At 41.3% G+C, this 20,248-nt stretch overlaps 1 protein-coding gene across 1 annotated transcript in view; it reads right to left on the bottom strand.

Annotated features, from left to right (window-relative positions):
- Positions 1-20,248, bottom strand: part of IL12RB2 (interleukin 12 receptor subunit beta 2) — a 97,558-nt gene that overhangs the window by 16,856 nt on the left and 60,454 nt on the right. The window contains exons 10-12 of the mRNA XM_058657858.1: positions 9,112-9,312; positions 4,963-5,061; positions 4,715-4,873 (exon numbers count right to left, since the gene is read on the bottom strand). Coding sequence (XP_058513841.1) covers positions 4,715-4,873; positions 4,963-5,061; positions 9,112-9,312 — 459 coding nt within the window. The remainder of the gene's footprint in view (positions 1-4,714; positions 4,874-4,962; positions 5,062-9,111; positions 9,313-20,248) is intronic.

Below are 20,248 nucleotides of genomic sequence, written 5' to 3'. Positions count from 1 at the left end.
GTTTAAGGACCTGAGCCGTCCTGTGCTGCTTTTCCAGGCTACAAACAGAGAGTGGATCATAAGTGGAGCAGCTGTGACATGAATCACCGCCCATATGGGATGCTGGTACTGAAGGGGAGGATTGGGCTGCTATGCCATCATGACAGCTCCACTTTATTTACTTTTAAAGGGAAAAATGTATTGCTATTTTCAAATAGCCCGAATTTGCCTGAGTGATTTAACGGGCCCTATACACTGTAATTTATGGAGACACTCCATTCCACAGCGTATCAGAAAAAATCAGTATTTTTTGGTGACAAAGTCTCTTGACCTGCAGAAAACGTTTTAATCTCCTATACCTACAGTGTTCCTGGTATTTATCAGGTATATTTCAGAATTCTTAAGGAAGAAATTAAATGTAAAAAATCATTTTTGAGGCCAATGCAATGGCTCAACTGGTTAATCCTCCACTGCCAAGCACCAGCATATTATATGGGTGGGTGCTTTTGTTCTAGCTATTCCATTTTCCATCATTCTCCCTGCCTGTGGCCTGGGAAAGCAGTGGAGGATGGCCCAAAGTCTTGGGTCCCTGTACCAGTGTGGGAGACTTAGAAGCTCCTGGCTCCTGGCTTTGGATTGGCTCAGCTCTGGCTGCTGCAGCCATTTGGGGTGTGAACAAGAGGATAGAAGATATTTCTTTATTTTCTTTTTTTAGATTTATTTATTTTTATTGGAAAGTCAGATTTATGGAGGTAAGGATAGACAGAATGGATCTTTCATCCGCTGGTATCCAGGTTGCTTTAATTTTGGCAGCCTTAAAGCCTGGATTTTCAGTTCCTATGGTCTCAACACCTGGGTGGTTTTCTTCTCTGCAAGGAAGATTTTGTTTTTTGAGCAATGCACTGTTTTTCTCCTCTAAGAACCATGGGTGCCACTAGCCTTTAGTCAACAGGCAATCTTGTCTTCCAGGATGTCGGAGGAAGCTGAGGAAGATGATTAAGTCAAGGACAGAACTTCTGTAGAGCTGGCCTGCCTGTTCATCTGGATGATTGGCACCTGCATTGGTCATCAGAGAGAATACTAGAACTTGGCATTTCGCGTGCTGGCCCATCAACCCAGAGAGGTTAGATAGTGTCTGCCTGCTCCATCTAGTTCAGTAGCCACAAATATTTAACGACAGCCAATGCAGACAGAGGCACTAACAACCCAAAGCACAGAACCTAGCTCAAAGTGTTCACCATTTAATAGGAAAGCTGATCCCTGAAGCTATCCTGTCCTCTTGCTATTGGCAACTGGTGAGATAGAGCCCTATAATAACCCCTCAGTTTCATCCAAAAGGGCTGAAGCCTAAGCAGATAGCTTTGCAACTGTAACTATTAGAAAAATTTCTCTATTTCACATCCTGTTGGGAAAAGTACCTTGTGGAAAATTTCCCAGTCACTCTAGCACGGTGAAATCACTTCAGTGACTTAAGCTGTATGGCTGGGTGCACATACAAAAAAATCTCCCTATTTCTAAGGCAGGGGATTAAAGCATTAATTTTAGAGAGAGCTTCTGCTCTTCTTGCTGCAGTAAAACATCAGCAAGCAACAGAGTCAACCATGTAACTGTGTGAAGGTATTCTTAGCTCTGGGAGTGGAATGAGGCGATGGAACAGAAGGCAAAGGATCTGTATGGTTTGCTGGGCCGATAAGGTTTATTCACACACGTGTATTGGAAGAACAAAAATAGAAACTCCATGGGGGAGCAGAGAGGATCATGATGGTGTCAGCAGTTTGGTTGGCAAAACAGGCAGAGTTGCATAACAGGAGAAACAAGTCAAGAAGTCAAGCAGGAAATACCGGTCCCACCTCCCTCAGCTGTGATCTCGGCAGTGATAGAACAAGGCATTCAAGCCTTGGCGCTGAAATTTTAGACTCTGGATGGTTAAATGATAAAGGCACCTGCTTAGGAAGCTGTATTAGTCTAATCATCAAACAAGCACTGGGTAGCAAGGTCAAGTAACCAGGTAAAATAACTGCATTGTTACTGGAAATACACTTTTTATCCAATTATCTCCAATGTTTTCAACAAAAGGGAGAACAGTATTCATCCACTTCTTATTCAGCACATGCATTTTATTAAATACCAGCATTATGGGCCTGGCTGTGTTCTAGGTACAGGGGAGACACTGGTGAGCAAATTTCTCTGGGTTCTACTCTTGTGATGACTCAGGGCTATTGGTAAATAGCATTGGAAGTAACAACGCACGGTGTCTGTGCGTTGGGTAGAGAAACACGCATGCTCTCGGTCCATTAGAGCATGTGGCAATACCAACAAACCTCCAGAGGAGTAGCTGTGTACCAGAGCACTCGGACCCCCAGCTGCTGGACAGCTGCCAGTCATCTGAGCAGGCAGTCCACTTCTGCAGAAACACTGTCCTTGACCTCACAGTCTTCCTTTTGAGAAGCTGCTGCAAAACCTTGTAGGACAAGATGGCCTATTTGCTAAAGGCTACTGACCTGTATGTCTTCTGGAGAAGAAAAATAGCATCAAGGCACTAATAGAACTCTCTGGAATGCAGATTGCTTGGCCTACTTCAGTTCTTCAACTCCTCCTTTCCCCACAAGCAGCATAAGATGTCCTTTGATTTTTGCTCCCGCTACGCTCTATGTGTGTTCTTAGTACTTTTGGCTGGTCAACTGTCCCAAAATACAACTAAAATAGGGCTCTTTCTTCCCTAAGTCACCATCCTCATTTTGCTATGTGATGCCTACTTTCTCCCTCTTCCTCAACCTGTCACTTCCTAAATCTTCCAAGAAACTGCCCTTGTGAATTTACCAATGACTGTTGGTTGCCAGACATCACAGGTAATTGGCAGTCCTTCACGGTAGCAGGTACATCTCTTTTGTGTAGTTTTTTAAATCTTTCTCAGTAGATTGTGAAGTCTCTGAAGAAACTGGTGTTATTCATCAATAAGTACTCACTGAGTTAAATGGAAATTTAATCTAAACTGGTATGAAATACTGTGAATCTGTGTTTCTTTCCCGTTTTATCTTATTTGAAAAGATTCTTTCAAAGGCTTCAGAATCATCAGATTTATGTCAGGCATTTTCCACATCTTCAAGAGCACCTTCAAGATCCAACTGACCATATCTGGTGGTAAGCAGGCATTTCAGTTTAACCCATGCCAAACACAATATTTTGAGGGGAGAAATTCATGTGAGTAATTTCAGAGAGTCCACGAAGAGGCTGACTTGGTCCAACAGGTACAGTGAGAAATTTTGTTGGTGTGAAGCCTGTTTAATCAAAGGGGTGGTAGTAGCCTTGTGACACAGTGGGATGCCTGCACCTCATACTGGAGTTCCAGTTGGAGTCCTGGCTACTGCAGCTACCAATCCAATTTCCTGCCTATGTATCTGAGAAGATAGCCAATGAAGGCTCAAGAATTTGCATCTCTGCCACCTGTGTGAGAGACTCAGAGTCCCTGGATCCTGCTTTCAGACTGTCCCAGTCTTCGCTGTTCTAAGCATTTGGGAGTAAATAGTAGGTGGAAGACCTCCACTCCCCCTACTTTCTGTCACTTGCGTTTTTCAGCTAAAAAAATCTTTTAAAAGATCAGTGGTAGATTAGTGAAACTGATGTTTTTAAAGATTTATGGTGAAGTAGTATGGAATCAGAGGAAAATCCACATGAACTGATGTGAGATTTCCTGTACATATTATTGAGAGAGAAAAGCAAAATATAGATGTTCGAATACAGAAAAAGACCTCAAGTATATTATGCCTTTTAATAACTGCTTCCAAAGGAAAGTCAGCTGTTTACAAAATAAAAAGCAGGTCAAACCACCTCCCAGGGATGGGGGATAGATTAGATCAAAGATTAGAACATCAAATCCAGCAAGTGATTTGGAATGGTTGCATGAATGAGTGATTCATAAAATTCATAATGCTAAAGCCAGAATTTATTTTAATTGCTTTAGCCTTATAGTTAAAGAATAATTATGGTTCATAAAGACATACTTATTTTATATACTATTTTATTCACTTTAAGAATAACTGAATATATATTTATGGTAATTGCCAATTTGGAGATTCAAAAAATTCCCCAAATGCATTCCTTGTGTCCCCCAAGGGTCTACATGGGGGCACTTCAGTGCCTTCATTGCTTAGTGAATTACTGCCTATCTGTGCAAGCCACCCCTGCAGAGCCTTTTTGGTTTCCTTCATATCTGTAATCTCTCCCTCTGTTTTTTTTTAAGATTTATTTTATTTTTATTGGAAAGGAAGATTTACAGAGAGAAGGAGAGGCAAAGAGAAAGATCTTATGCTGTTTGGTCACTCCCCATGGCGACACAATGGCCAGAGTTGAGCTGATCAGAAGCTAGGAACCAAGAACCTCCTCCGGGTCTACCATGTGAGTGCAGGGTCCCAAGGCTTTGGGCCGTCCTCCACTGCTTTCCCAGGCCACAAGCAGGGAGCTGAAAGGGAAGTGAAGCAGCCGGGACATGAACTGGCATCCATATGGGATCCAACACATGCAATACAAGGATTCAGCCGCTGAGTCACTGCACTGGGCTCCATTTCTGTATTCTTAGCCATTTATGTGTCATGTAGTTTTGCATGTGTGTGGGGTTCTACTGTCTCTGTCTTCCCTTCAGAAATTCTCATACTTGTAGAATCTTAGCTTGCACACATTTGTGTTTTCCTGACATCCAGATACGAAAGTCCCCACTGCACCTGGTTGTCATACATACCACAGAACTGAGGTTGGGAATTGGAGTCCCGCTCTTTCCAGTGTATCCTGTAATGGAGAATGCAGCCCCTTTGCTCCTTGGCTGGAAGGTGGTCCCAGGAAATCAAAACCCTGCCCTTATCCTCTGTGATACTGTTGATGTGAGGGCCCCTCAGCGGTGCTGTAAAATAGAACAAAGCAGGCTTCTGTCACTTGCTAAATCCAAATTGTTCTCCTAAAGCATCAGTTGGCGAAGGGTCCATGCCTCACCTTTATGCTTGGAATTTCCCAGGATGGAGCTGCATCCCATCTGCCCCGCTGACAGTGCATGCACACGGATTTTATAACACACGTAGGATTGGATGTTCTCTGCAAGGAGAGGGGGAGTTTTTACATGCCTGCTATTGCCAGTGAGTCACTAACAAGAGTCATCTTAATATCTACAGCCTAGGGGTTTCTGGCTTTTTTCTTAGGACAAAGATGGCTTAAGCAGGGGCTGGACTGAAAGGAAAGGAACAAATGCTCAGCTTTCTATTTGCCAAACACTGACTTTGGGAAACCACTGCTTCCAACTCCCATGCATGAGATAAACCAACCAGACTGAGTTTCTTCCCATATAAGTGAACAGGGTCACTCAAATGTTCACCTTCCAGAAAAGAATTTGACTTTTACAAGTCAGTCTTTGGACTGTTTACGAAAAAGTGAGGCTGCAGTTTTGCAGACACAGCACCCGGATGGCTTTCCATGATGCTTATCGGGATCCGACCCAGCAGTATGGTGGCGGGTGTGACTAACCTGGGTGCTCTCTGATGCAATCTGATTCCTGCTTCCTTCCTAATCCCTCCCGGACCACATTTCAATGAGATCTCAGTTGCTTCCCAGCCTGGGAGATTTGGAAGGTGCCCAGGTATGTTAATCTCCTTTCTAGTTTTTAAAATGCACTTTACAATTTTTGTTGGCTTATTGGCAAGTCTCTCTTTCAAGCCCAAATTCCTCATTTTCTTGAGTTCAATTTCTGTCATCTGTGAAGCAAAGGACCCTCTCATACATATTGCCCTTGACACATCTTTACATCCTAATGAATACTTCGAAGGAAAAAGAAAGTGAGTTACCTAATTGGTAACTATAATAAGAGCTGGCCAAAGTAAGAGTCTGCCCCATGCTATTTGATGCCTTACTAATAGACAGCTCGGATTCCCCACGCTGACAGTTGATTAGGACTTCATAACTTCCTTTTGAGGGAAGGGGAATTTTCCAGCACAGCATGTTTTACTAAAGACGTATACTTCGGATGAAAATCCATCATCCCTTACATATTCTAGAAAATAGGTAGCACATGAAGCCAAGTCATTCCACCAGTGCGGTGAAATAAGAACAAGATCAAAACACATGCCATGGGTGTGTTCCAATTCAAGTTCATGAACCCGGTGAAATGGAGAAAGGACACAGTGAGCTTAGTTCCATAATCCAAAAATTCTTCATGGGTATCATCCAGACCCAGAAGCCCAAAGGGTAACACAGAATATAGAGTCATGTTTCATTTAGAAGGGTCTGGTATGTGACTTTTTGCTTCCAGGGTCTGTTTGTTCTGCCTTTAGCTAAAGAAGGGGCCACTCATGGTGCTCCTAGAGCCTGCAAGTGGTTCCATTGCTTTTTGCCATGCAAAACATGGTTCAGGGCAGGGGGCACTGAGAACTGCTGAATTCTAGGGGCTAGGTTTGATCTTGGGAATGGTTTGATCTGGGAAACTACCTGGCTCCAAAACACAGCAGGCATTTCCGTTTCAACCCAGAGGAGCCTTCCCAGTAAGCTTGTTCCCTGGTTCTGACCTCGAGGACTCCTGTTTAACTGGTTGATTCTTGTATGAAAAAAATCTCTAGATCTATCCCATGCCAAAGAAGCCTTCAATGGATGAAGCTCACGGTCCTAAGGCAATCATCTCTTTTCTGCAGTCTGGCGCCAGTTTCTGATTCACTGTCCACTACTCCCAACACGTACAAATCCACCTGGCACTGTTGGGCAAAGGCCCTGTCTCAGTGTTTATAAACCTTCTCTCAGGTGTTTTTTCTGCATAAGGCTGATTTCACTTGTCAAGAGTAGGAGAAGGCAAACATTACGTGATCAATAATGAGGAGCAATTTTAGAAGCCATGAAAGTGGCAATGTGCACATGAAGGTTCCTACTAGTGTAGGCATCAAGGGAGGCTTCCTAGACACCAGGATCTTACGTTTGTGAAAGGAGTGGCCTTACCCAGTAAGAGCACTTTCACTGGGACATGGCAGGACTTGTAGGCCCCACAAAGTTACAATCTAGGAGTCAGGTTACAGTCTGGCCTCCTCCCAAAAACCCAAATCAGCTCCAGCTCCAGCTGGGGAGAGCTCAAGCCTTTGCAATTGCATTGCATGATCTTATTGACTGGAAAGAGCCATTTTTAGTTCATTTTAAGTATGAATTTCTAAGTTATCTAAGTATTTATTTCCAGAATGTAAAATTAACATAAACCAATGGCTACCCAAGTGCTTTCAAGCAGGAGAACAACTTTAATTAATAAAGTTATTTTCTCTTTAGTATATTGATTTTATTCAAATGAGTATTTCTCAAGTACTTACATTTTATTTTATTAGCTGTGGAAAATACTCTCTCTTGTCAACTCTTCTGTGGTTTTTGTATAGAATTACAGGAATCGTAAGGAACCATATATAGTATAAACTATCCCATAGGGGGTAAGCCTGATACAATTTATAATAAGTGTTTACAATTGCATGACAGTTTAAAGTTCAGTAAGTGCTTTTACTTCCCACTGTTTCACTTGATTTGATGGCCATTGACAACCTTGAAAGAAACTTGAGTCTACTGCAAAAACATTGCTGCTGTGAGAGATAATTTTCCTACTAGATGGCATCAGAGGTGGCAAAGAGGTGGCAGAGCTGATTTCTGCCTTCTTAAATCCCCAAACAGGAAGGCAGGTGTTTGGACTACGGGTTAAGTTGCTCCTCGGGATGCCTGTTCCCCATGCCAGGGTGCCTTGGTTTAAGTCCTGGATCTGCTCCCAACCCTACTCTCCTGCCAGTGTGTACCCTGGGAGGTACCAGGTGATGCCAAGCCCAGGGCATTGTGGGCTTTTGGGAAGTGAACCGAAAGATGAGAGCTTTCTGTCTCTGCTTCTCAAGTAAGTAAATACAGATTTAAATTGTTGAAGCAGGGACTAGTTTGCTCTCCAAAGCAACACATCAAAACCAGCAGCACCCATAAAGCCACCCCACCCCAACCTCCATCTGCAGTTCTCTTCTACAGGCTAACTGGTGCACAGATGAAAGGCTTGAGTCTCAGTGACTTGCTGATCCCCCTCCGGTGGCTCACTAGGTTATCTAGGCAATGTTCTTGCTAAGGCAATAATGAACGTATAGTCTACCAGAAGTCTGGGTTCCACAAAAGAGGTGCAGACGTTAGGACCAGCTCACGTATTACCTTGTAGCGTGTTTTATTCATTTGTGCAAATCATTTCTCTTTAAGCAGGGTGTGTTCAGCCTCTTCAGTATAATAATTGCTGTGATGTGTTGAAAATATTATGGGATTTAGAGCTTGAAAATCTATTAAAGTCTTAGCTCTGTTACATTTAATAATAATATAACAACCAGATTATCAAAACCTTAAAATATGGCAGATTGTGTCCAAAATAGTTTCCTCTGAATTAATTCAGTTAGTCCCAGCAACAACCTAATGAGGTAGGTAATTTTATCATCCTCATTTTACAGAACAGGAAATGGAGGCCCAGAGAAGGTAAGTAATTCATCCTGAAGCACACAGAACTACTGAAAGAGGCAGGACTCAATCCCAAGTAGTCTGGCTGCAAAGCAACAGCATTTCTTCTAAACAACTCCGCTGAATTTATGCCTACAAATGACAAAACTCTGGCCAGTGGTTTTACTATATTTTCAGATGCTTTCTCTCATTTGAGGATGAGAGACACCAAGTACCATATAGATAATTCTGGATTTATTGTTGTGTAAACAATACGCACATGTTGGAATCAAAGATGTCCCAGTTTCCTCGTCTGCATGATGGACACAATGACTCTTAGAGCATGGGATTCTTCTGAGAGTTGCATACATTCCTCCCACTGAGGGTGCCTATCACACTGATCAGCTAACTGATTTCTCAGTCAGACGTGTTTGATCCAATTACCCCTAACCTTATTTGGCACTATGCTATTAATGGGTATTTCCCAGAAAAACCAGTCTTTGCAGACACCTTGCTGTTCCTTAGCTGCAATGGGACACTCAGGCACTGCCTTGAAAGACCAACGGCATCACATGTGTCCCTTACCGTGCAGTCACCTCTAACTGGAAGCAAAAGTTATAGGTTGAGGCCTGCAATTTCTCCAAACAAATGTGAACTGAGGCTCCCTCCAGAAGGTACCTGACAGCACAGCAGACACACTGTAGGGCGGGAGCCGCAGCCAGTTCAGAGGGGGCTGTGTGCTGCCTCCCGGAAGGAGCTCCTTCCATTCCACCACATACTCCAGAACTGCAGGGGCAGCTTTCCCGGGAGGCTGCCAAGTCACCAGGATGCTGTCCGTGCCCTCAGGGTTCACAGAGACTTGGTGAGGAGCCAGCAACCCTTTATGGGGGAAAGGAAGAGGGAAACTCCGAGTGCATGAAGTTACAGAGAAACAATAACTTACACCAGCTGAATTAGAAGAAGAAGCAGTTTTTTTGTTAAGGATTGCAGGGTCACAAATTTTATTCCATTCTTTAAAAAATACTATTTCTCGGGCCCAGCAGCGTGGCCTAGCGGCTAAAGTCCTCGCCTTGAAAGCCCTGGGATCCCATATGGGCGCCGGTTCTAATCCCGGCAGCTAGCTCCACTTCCCATCCAGCTCCCTGCTTGTGGCCTGGGAAAGCAGTCGAGGACGGCCCAAAGCTTTGGGACCCTGCACCCGCGTGGGAGACCCGGAAGAGGTTCCTGGTTCCCGGCATCGGATCAGCATAGCACCGGCCCGTTGCGGCTCACTTGGGGAGTGAATCATCGGATGGAAGATCTTCCTCTCTGTCTCTCCTCCTCTCTGTATATCCGGCTTTCCATTAACAATAAAATCTTAAAAAAAATACTATTTCTTTTTTATGGTTTTGTATGTATACGAGTTCTTCTCTTCCCCTCCTCTTCCTCCCTCCTCATACCCCACTCCCCATACCCTACTATTATTTCCCCAATTATCACAGCAGTATAGTCCTTTAGTAATCATTACAAGGTCAACTGTCTGCTACTGAAGTTTATTGTGACATGATACAGGTAGAAAATTTAGTATCATGCTGTATAAGTATATTTACATGCTTCAAAATGGGAATCGTACTTTTATTCAGGAGTAGAGATGTGGGTCACAACATAACTTTCCTTGATCTCTGTAAACACGGTTCATGTGACAGTATATTTATCTACTTGAATGCCTATGTCTGTTTCTTTTGTAATTCGTGTAAAAGCTGTCATATCATAGAGAACACATGGTGTTTGTCCTTTTGGGACGGGTTTATTCCGCTAAGCATGATGGTCTCCAGTTGGGAGCACTTTGTTGCCGACAATCCATTCTTTTTTGTGGCTGCGTAGTATTCCACAGAGTAAATATACCATTGTTTCTTTATCCATTCATCTGTTGATGAACATCTGGATTATTTCCATGTTTTTGCTTTTGTAAATTGTACTGCTATAAATACAAGCTTGCAGGTTGCTCTCCCACATGAAGATTTTATTTTCTTTGGATATATATGCTCATGAGTGGAATGGCTGGTCACATGGTAGATCAGTTTTTAGTTTTCTGAACACTCTCCATGATGACTTCCATATTGGCTGCACTTGTCTACACTCTCACCAACAGTGGAGTAGGATACCTTTCCCCTCAAATCCTCACCAACAGTTGCTGTTTGTTGATTTCTTTTATGTCGGTCATTCTCACTGGAGTTAGGTGGAATCTCAGTGTGGTTTTTATTTCCATTTCCCTAAGAGCTAAGCATTTTTTCATATGTGTATTAGACGTTTCAGTTTGTTCTTTTGAAAAATGCCAGCTCATGTCCATTGTCCATTTCTTAACAGGGTTGTTTACTTTGCTCTTGTTGAGCTTCTGAAGCTTATTTCATTCTTGTAACTCTACAGAGAGCAAGATCACCAACTGCAAAGACCATGTGCAATATTGTTAGGATTTTTCCCCCTTTATCTTACATTCCTCTTTCTTGCCTATGTTCTCATAGATGCCTCTACTAAATGGAATGTGTACCTTCTTATTCACCTTCCATGTGTTGATTTTTAAAATTTTTATTTTATTTTATTTTATTGATTAGAAAGTCAAATATACAGAGAGGAAGAAATAGAGAGGAAGGTCTTCTGTCCGATGATTCACTCCCCAAGTGGCCACAATGGCCAGGAGCTGCGCCAATCTGAAACCAGGAACCTGGAGCCTCTTCCAGGTCTCCCACATGGGTACAGAAACCCAAGCCTTTGGGCCATCCTCGACTGCTTTCCTAGGCCACAAGCAGGGAACTGGATGGGAAGTGGGGCCCCCAGGATTAGGATCAGCACCCATATGGGATCCTGATGCGTTCAAGGTGAGGATTTTAGCTGCTAGGCTACTACACCAGGCCCAATGTGTTGATTTACATAAACAAGTGTCATTGAAAATTAGTGTTGCATTGTGCCTGTGTCTGTCTGTCTTCCTTCCTTTCTTCCTTTTTTTTTTTTTTTAAAGATTTACTTATCTTTTTTTTATTAAAAAGTCAGATTTACAGAGAGGAGAGAGACAGAAAGATCTTCCCACTGATTGACTCCCCAAGTGGCCACAACATAGAGCTGAGCCAATCCGAAGCCAGGAGTCAGGGGCTTCTTCCAGGTCTCCTGTGTGGGTGTAGGGTCTCAAGACTTTGGGCCATCCAATCTTGCTTTTCCAGGCCACAATCAGAGAGTTAGAAAGGAAATGGAGCAGCTGGGGTATGAACCAGCGTCCATATGGGATCCCGGTGGATGCAGGGTGAGGATTTAGCCACTAGGTTATCACATTGAACCCTGTGTGTTATATTTTCACAAAGTCTATTGGAAAACAAAATCTATGATCTTTCTACCCTGTTTCCTACATAGTATACTTCTGGTATATACCCCATTTGCGGTACTATGTCAACTGGGCTCGTTCCTTCAGACTTCTGCCTAAATCCTTGCCTTATCCACTGTCCTAGAAACATGCAGGAAGTTCATTCCAGCTTTTTGAATACAAATAGAATGCAGTGAACATAACCGCTCAAGTCCCCTTGTGTGCTTGTGTAAGAGCATTTCTGGACACACATGCACAGGATTGCTTGATAACAGAGTACATTCACATTTTATTTCATGAAACACCACTTGTTTGAGCTCTAAATCATCCCACTCCACACCCAAAAGGCATGAGAGTTCTCATTTCTTTATCAGCACTTAGTATTTCATGACTTTCTAATTTTGCCAATCTGCTAAGTATAAAGTAGTATTTAATTTAATTGTGCTTTTTCTTCTCTGATTTCCTATGAGCGTGAAGTTCTCCATTTCTTACTGGCTCTGTGCTTTTCCCCATCTGTGACCTGCCTATTCACGTGTCTTAAGTTTTTTTTTTCTATTTTCTGTCTTCCCCCTGATTTGCAGAAATACTTTTATAATCTAGAGAATGATTAGTTATCAATTTTCAACACTGTCTCATTCCAGACCCTCTACTTACTGATAATTCTATGCTGTATTTGTCACACAGACATAGCAGCTACTTGGAGGTTGCTAAAGTTATGCATGTTTTGTGCATTTTGAATCTTGCTTAATAATTTTTCCATCCTAGAGTCATGAAGATATTCAGCTACATTTTCTCCTACTGGCTATGGTCTTCTCTTTCACATCAGCTCTCTTAATATCTGAAGTAATTTTGGTTTCTTTCTTGATCGAGTGCAATATTTTTTAAAATGGAATAAGTCTACTACTACCACTAGTACTACTATTATTATTACTCTGTGAGTCAGTTTTTCCAAAGATCATATCATTTGGTACCCTATCCCTGTCACAGATGGAGTTCCGTGAATGCCTGGGTCTGTGTAGGGTAGGGCATCTTCTGCTGTTCACATTTCCAGGGTTTGTAAAGTTGATGATTTGGTCACTGCGGTTCTTTCTCCATTTTATTCTTCTCAAAATGGTCTGAGATAATCATGAAATTTTATACTTCCTTCCAGCTTTTAGAATCAGTTTGTCAGATTTTCCCCAAATTCCAGCTGATATTTTTATTGGAATTAACTAATTTAGAGTTTAACTTAGGGAAAACTGATACTGTTAAAATGCTAAGTTGTCCTATTCTTCAATATACGGTCTCACTGAAATAATTCAGCTTTCCTTTTATTTTATCTTTTTCATTAAGTGCTACCTCCTTAAAGTTTCATGTGTTCTTCATGGGGTCAATTCCTAGACACTTCACACTTTCTGTTTGTTATTTCAGTGGTGCCTTATTTTCCACTCATTTTTTCTGTTATTATTCTCTGCATGTTACATTTTTGGCAAACTTACTACACTCTCTGACTGGTTCTGGTAACCTGCCTACTGGTCTCACTGAATGTTTCATGTGCATAATGTTATTAACTGCGTATTTTATATTCTTCTTTCAATCTTATAAAAACTTTTAAGAACTTTGAGAGGCTATGAGACAGAGACAGGGAGAGACCTCCCATCTACTGGTTCATAGCCTAGGAACTAGGAACTTAGTCCAGGTCAATCATGTGGGTGGCAGAGATCTGTCCCCTTGAGCCATCACCTCTGGCAGGAAGCTGGAATCCAGGGCAGAGGTAGGAGCCAAGTAGGCACTCCAATATAGGATGCAGGGGTCTCAAGCAGCATCTTAGCACCTGCATCAAACGCTCCTCTCGCCTCTGATTTAATTTTTTACCCACAGTTTTCAAAGTTTTTGTTTGATTAAATATTAATTATTTACTAAATAAATTTAACTAATTTTTAAAAAACATTTATTTCTACATTTAGCAAGAACATCTTTTTCTCTTGGTGTTCATGAGATGAATTACATAGATACATTTTTATGACAATGAGCTATCCTTGTAATCTTAAATCATTCTATACTTTGTGGGCAGTGGAAAGCAACTGATAGATTAAAAAAATATATACTTTTGGGACTGGCGCAATAGCCTAGTGACTAAAGTCCTCACCTTGCATGTGCTGGAATCCTATATGGGTGCTGGTTCGTGTACCAGCAGCCCTGCTTTCCATCCAGCTCCCTGCTTGCGGCCTGGGAAAGCAGCTGAGAACGGCCCAAAGCCTTGGGAACCTGCACCTGTGTGGGAGACCCAGAAGAAGCCCCTGGCTTCTGATTGGCTCACCTCTGGCCATTGCAGCCTCTTGGGGAGTGAATCAGTGGACAGAAGATCTTCCCCTCTGTCTTACCTTCTCTCTGTGTATCTGCCTTTCCAATAAAAATAAAAACAATCTTAAAAAAAAATAGATTTTAATCAGCCAGGGGTTGGGAATTTGAGGAGGGCGTAGAGAAATCCCAGACCTTATGGAATTGTACCATAAAATTCAAAATTAAAAAAATAATAAAGTAGTAAAACACCAGACTTTACGTTTTAGAAACAGTTTTAGGTTGACAGCAAAAGTGTGCGTGAAGCCCCGAGATTTTCCAGAGCCCCTTGTTCCTAGCCTTGTGCAGCTTGCCTCTCTTCATTATCCAGGTCCCATGCTTGTTAGAATTGGTGAGCATACACTTGAAGCCTCTAAATCAGGGTTCACTCTTGGTAATGTATATTGTATGCTGGTGTTTGAAAAACATATAATGATGTATATCTGTCATTGTGGAACCATACAGTATCTTTATTGCCCTAAAAAAACCCTTTTTCCCCACCTCTTGTTCTTGCCTTTTGTAGCGATCAGCAACCGAGGGATGACGGTCTTCAGAGTCTCTTGCAGAGTGCCGTGCAATTGGGATCCTACAGTACACAGCCTTTCAGCTCGGCTTCCTTCACTTAGAAATATGCATGTGAGGTTTCTCTGTCTCTTCTTGTCTTGAGAACTCATGTATCTTAACTACTGAAAAACATTTAATTGTCTAGAAGTACTTCACAGTCATGAATCACTTAATGACAGGGAAGCACTCTGAGAGCTGCACTGTCAGCCAATGTCATCACCGTGCTAACATCACAGAGTACATTCATACAAACAAGGAAGCCAAAATGTCATTAGGAGATAAAAATATTATAAGTGTTCCTTAAATGAACTGTCATTATACGTGTGACTGCGCCTGCTGAGCGACAGCTGGCTTGGCTTCTTCCAGGTTTGAGCGATTTTGAATAAAACTGCTGGAAATGTTCACGTCTATTTTGGATGGACATCAGCTGGTTTTTTTTTTTTTTTTTGAGAAAATATTTATTTTATTTATTTGAAAGGCAGGGTTACTGAGAGAGAATTACTGAGAGGAATTACAGAGACAGAGAGAGAAAGAGACCCTTCCATCTGCTGGTTCACTCTCCCCATGGCCACAACAGCCAGGTGTGGGCCAAGCAGACGCCAGAGGTCCGGACATTCCTCAGGCCTCCCATGTGGGTAGCAAGGACTCTGGTACTTCGGTCATCATACACTGCTTTTCGGTCTAATTGGCAGGGAGCTGACTGAAAGCAGAGCAGCCGGGACCCAAACTGGTTCTCCTGTATGGGATGCTGGTATTGCAAGTGGCAGCTTAATCTGATGAACCTACTTGGGTAAATATCAAGTAGTATAATTGCTGGGTTATATGATGAAAGTACGTACAGTTTTGTAAGAAACTGTCCTCCAAATTAGTTGTGCTATTTATACTCCTATTAGTAATGAATGAATATTTTGCTGCTCTGTATCCGTATTAGCAATTCACGTTGTCCATGTGTTGGATTTGTCATTCTCATAGGTGTGTAGTGATATCTCACTGTTGCTTTACTTTGCAATTGCCTAATGATCTGTGACAATGAAACCTCAAGACATCTGAGTTTCACCTTTTTTAGTGAAGTATGCCAATTGACATTTTTACCTGTTTTTAAATAGTTGTTGCTTATTTGGTTGATCAGTTCTTTCATTGATTTCTCCTTTGGTGTTGAATTTAAAAGCTATCATTGGGTTGGCATTGTGGTTGAGTATGCTAAGCCTCAGCCTGTGGCACCGGCATCTCATATGGGCGCTAGTTTGAGTCCCAGCTACACCCTTCCCATCCAGCTCTGTACTAATGTGTCTGGGAAAGCAGTACTTGTGTCCCTGAACCCATATAGAAGACTTGGAAGAAGTTCCAGGTTCCCCCTGGCTGTTGCAGCCATTTGGGGGAATGAACCAGCAGATGCAAGATTCTTTCTCTTGAATTCTTTCTCCCTCTCTCCCTCAATTCCTCCTTCCCTCCTGTCTCCTCTTTCTGTAACTCTGCCATTCAAATAACTAAATAGATAAATAAATAGATAGATAAAATAAAAACCTAAAAAATGTCATCATCAAACCTGTGATGATTTACACTTTATCCTTATGTTAATTATATGGCATATCATCTTATAGTTAGGTCTGTGATGCACATTGAGTTCTTTTTTGGTAAACGTTATTCTATTACTTATTTTTATTCTTGTTTCTAATTTATATAAAATGAGTAGATTTACATTTTCACAATACAGGTTTAGAAGCATAGGCATTCCTTTCTCCGTTTCCCTGCTCCCTTTCTCACTCCACCTTATTGTTTTTTCTGAAATTATTACTGTAGTATAAATATTACTGTAGTATACATTTCATAATAACAAGCCTACCTTTCTGATATTTAAAGATATCAAGACATAGCAAGTAGAGGAAGGAGAAACAAAAAAGGTGACATACAACAAAGGTGAGCCAAAATTAACGTGGAAATCCTGTTTTTGTTAAGAATTGATGTCTAAGTCTGTGCGTAGGATGTCCAGTTATCACATTTGTTGGAAAGACTTTTTTTCAATTGCATTCTCTTGCTACTTTGTCAAAGATCAGGTGAATATTACTGTGGATCTATTTCTGGGCTCTCTGTTATAATCCATTGATCCATTCATCTATTCCTTTGCTAGCATGACACTGTCTTGATTAGTGTCTTAAAATTGATTATTTCTACTCTTCCAACTCTGAAGTTTTCCCCTTCAATATTGTTTTAACAATCCCATTTTTTGCCTCTTCATGTAAATTTTAGAATTAGTTTGTTAATATATGCAAAATACATGTAAATTCTGGGATTTTGGCTGCAGTTGAATTGATAAACTGTCACAAATATGAAATATTTCTCATTTGGTGCTTTGATTTATTTCATCATAGTTTTGTAGTTTTCTTCAAATATACTTTGTACATATTTTGTTGAATTTATGTCGAAGTATTTCATTTTGGGGGGTGAAAATGTAAAGGGTATTCTGTTTCAAATGTCAGATTCCACTTGTTCTATGGGAACAAGCAGGTAAGGAATTGATTTTCATAAACCCACCTTGTATCCTGCAGCTTTGCTATAATTTTTTTGTTAGTTTCAAGAGAGCTTTATTTTGCTATTGATTTAAAAAACCTATACATAGATGATCACACTATTTGCAAACAAAAACTATTTTTATTTCTTCTGATTCTGTGCATCTTTTATTTCCTCTTCTTATTTCTTTATACTAATGAGTTCTTCCAGTACACAATGGTGGAGAGAGACATCCTTGCTTTGTTCCTGATCTTAATGGGAAAATTGCCAGTTCTCACTACTAAGTAGAATTGTTAGCTGTAGAATTTTGTGGATGGTCTTTACTGATAGTGTTTCCCTCTATTCCTGGTTTACTGGGAGTTTCCATCATGAATGGTCATTGGATTTTGTCACATGCCTTTTTCTGTATTAATATGATTATGTGGCTTTATGTGCTTGGTCATGCTTTTAATTTTTAAGAGATTTTAATTAAAAGGCAGAATTACAGAGACAGAAGGAGACAGGGAAGGAGAGGGAAAGAGAGAAGGGCATTCTTCCATTAACTGATTCACTTTTTTTTTTTTTTAAAGATTTATTCATTTTATTACAGCCAGATGTACACAGAGGAGGAGAGACAGAGAGGAAGATCTTCCGTCCGATGATTCACTCCCCAAGTGAGCCGCAACGGGCCGATGCGAAGCCGGGAACCTGGAACCTCTTCCGGGTCTCCCATGTGGGTGCAGTGTCCCAATGCACTGGGCTGTCCTCAACTGCCTGGGAAGGCCACAAGCAGGGAGCTGGATGGGAAGTGGAGCTGCCGGGATTAGAACCGGCACCCACATGGGATCCCGGGGCTTTCAAGGCAAGGACTTTAGCTGCTAGGCCACGCTGCCAGGCCCAACTGATTCACTTTTCAATATGCTATAGTGGCTGGGGCTGTGTGAAGTCAATGTTAGGAGCTTTGAATTCCGTTCAGGTCTTCCACAGGACAGGTGTCCAAGGATTTGAACCATTCTCTATTGCTTTCTCAGTGCATTAACAAGGAACTGAGTGGGAAGTGAGGGAACCGGGACTTGAATCAGTGCTCATATGGGATGTTTGCATCACAGGTGGTGGGTCAAACTTGCTGCTCCACAAAAGCAGTCCACAACTTTAATTTTTTTTTAATGACAGAAATGCATACCTGGGACAAATCCCACTCGGTCACAATATATCACCTTGTTGGATTTGAGTACTGATATTCTGGTCAAGAATTTCTGTATCTATGTTCAGTTGCCCAATCTTTTCCTATTCCTATAATACTTGGTATCTGGTTTTGATATTTGTCACTGATAGAATGAGTTAGGAAACACTCCCTATATTCTGAACAAGACTATGGAAAATTAGCATAATTTTTCCTAAAATGTTTGGTTGCATTCACCAGTGACTCTATTTCATTCTTCCTTCTTTGGAAGATTATTTATTATTGACTCAGTTTATGTAGAATTTATAAGCCCGTCCCAATGATTTGTTTCTTCTTATCTGTTTTGGCAGATGGTGTTTTTCAAAGAACTGGTACATTTCATCTAGGTTATCAAAGCTTGTTCAAAGTAATCATTTATTATCCCTTTTCGATCCATAGGATAAGAAGTTATAATCATTTTAAATGCATGGTATTAGTAATTTGCTTTCTCTTTCTCTTTCCCCCTCCCTTTATCAATCTTATCATGTTTGAAAATAATTAGCTTTTGATTTCATTGCTTTTATCTTTTATTTCCAGTTTTAGTTTTCAGTGACTTCTGCTCTGATTTTCTTTTTTTTCTGCCTACCTTGGATTTAATCTGACTCATTTTTTTTCAAGTTTCCTATGGTAAAAGCTTAGATGATTAATTTCAGATCTTTTTTTCCCCCTTATAATGTATGCATTTAATGATATAAATTTCCCTTTAACACTCCTTTTATTTTTCTTATTGCATTTTCACTTACAATTAGTACAAAATAGGCTTTGAGTAGTTTTTTTCTTTTTTAATATTTACTTATTTATTTTGAAAGTTAGTGTTAGAGAGACTGTCTTCCATACACAGATGGCTACAATTGGGCTAGGTTAAAGCCAGGAGCTGAGTCTGAGTCTTCCATGTGGCAGAGGGCCATCTGGGGCCATCTTCTGCTGCTTTTCTGAGGCACATTAGCAGGGAGGTGGATGGAAGTCGATTAGCCAGCACATGAACTGCTACCCATATGAGATATTTGCATTGGCAAGCAGGGGCTTAACTCACTATGTCATAATGCCAGCCTTCTACTTTTTTTTTTTTTAGTTTATTTACAAACCAGTGTAACAGAGAGAAGGGATAGGAAGAGAAAGGGGAGAGGGAGAGAGAAAAAGAAAGAGAAAAAGATAAAGAGAAATAAGTTTTTTAACCTGTTGACTCACTCCCCAAATATCCACAGCAGCCAGGACTGGGTTAGGCTGAAGCCAGGAGCCAGGAACTTCCTTCTGTTCTCCCAAGCGCTTGGCAGGGACCTAAGTATATGTTTCATCATCTGAGTCCTCCTGCTTAGCAGGAATCTGGACTGGAACTGGAGGGGAAACTCAAAGCTAGGCTCTCTGATGTGAGAGGTGGGTGTCTCAAGCCATAAATCAACCCTTTGTGCTAAAATGCCCATCCTAGTTTAGAATATTTTAAAATTTCTCTAAAGAGTTGTTCTTTAGGGCCCAGCGTGGTGGCCTAGCGGCTAAAAGTCCTCGCCTTGAAGGCACCAGGATCCCATATGAGCGCCGGTTCTAGTCCCAGAGCCCGCTTCCCATCCAGCTCCCTTTTTGTGGCCTGGGAAGGCAGTTAAGGACAGCCCAAAGCCTTGGGACCCTGCATCCACGTGGGATCCCAGAAGCACTGCTGGCTCCTGGCTTTGGATCAGTGTAGCTCTGGCCATTGTAGCTACTTGGGGATTGAATCAGTGGATGGAAGATCTCCCTTTCTGTCTCTCCTCCTCTCTCTATTTATCTGACTTTGAAATAAAAATAAATACATCTTAAAAGAAAGTTGTTCTTTAATTCTTTAATTCATGTGATATTTAGAAATATGTTGTTTAATTTCTAAGCTTTTTCCAGTTACCTTTTCTGTTATTGATTACTTT

Source organism: Ochotona princeps, chromosome 2 (assembly GCF_030435755.1).
Source record: "Ochotona princeps isolate mOchPri1 chromosome 2, mOchPri1.hap1, whole genome shotgun sequence".
Classification (NCBI taxonomy): Eukaryota; Metazoa; Chordata; class Mammalia; order Lagomorpha; family Ochotonidae; genus Ochotona; species Ochotona princeps.
This window is presented reverse-complemented; position numbering and strand designations above follow the sequence as displayed.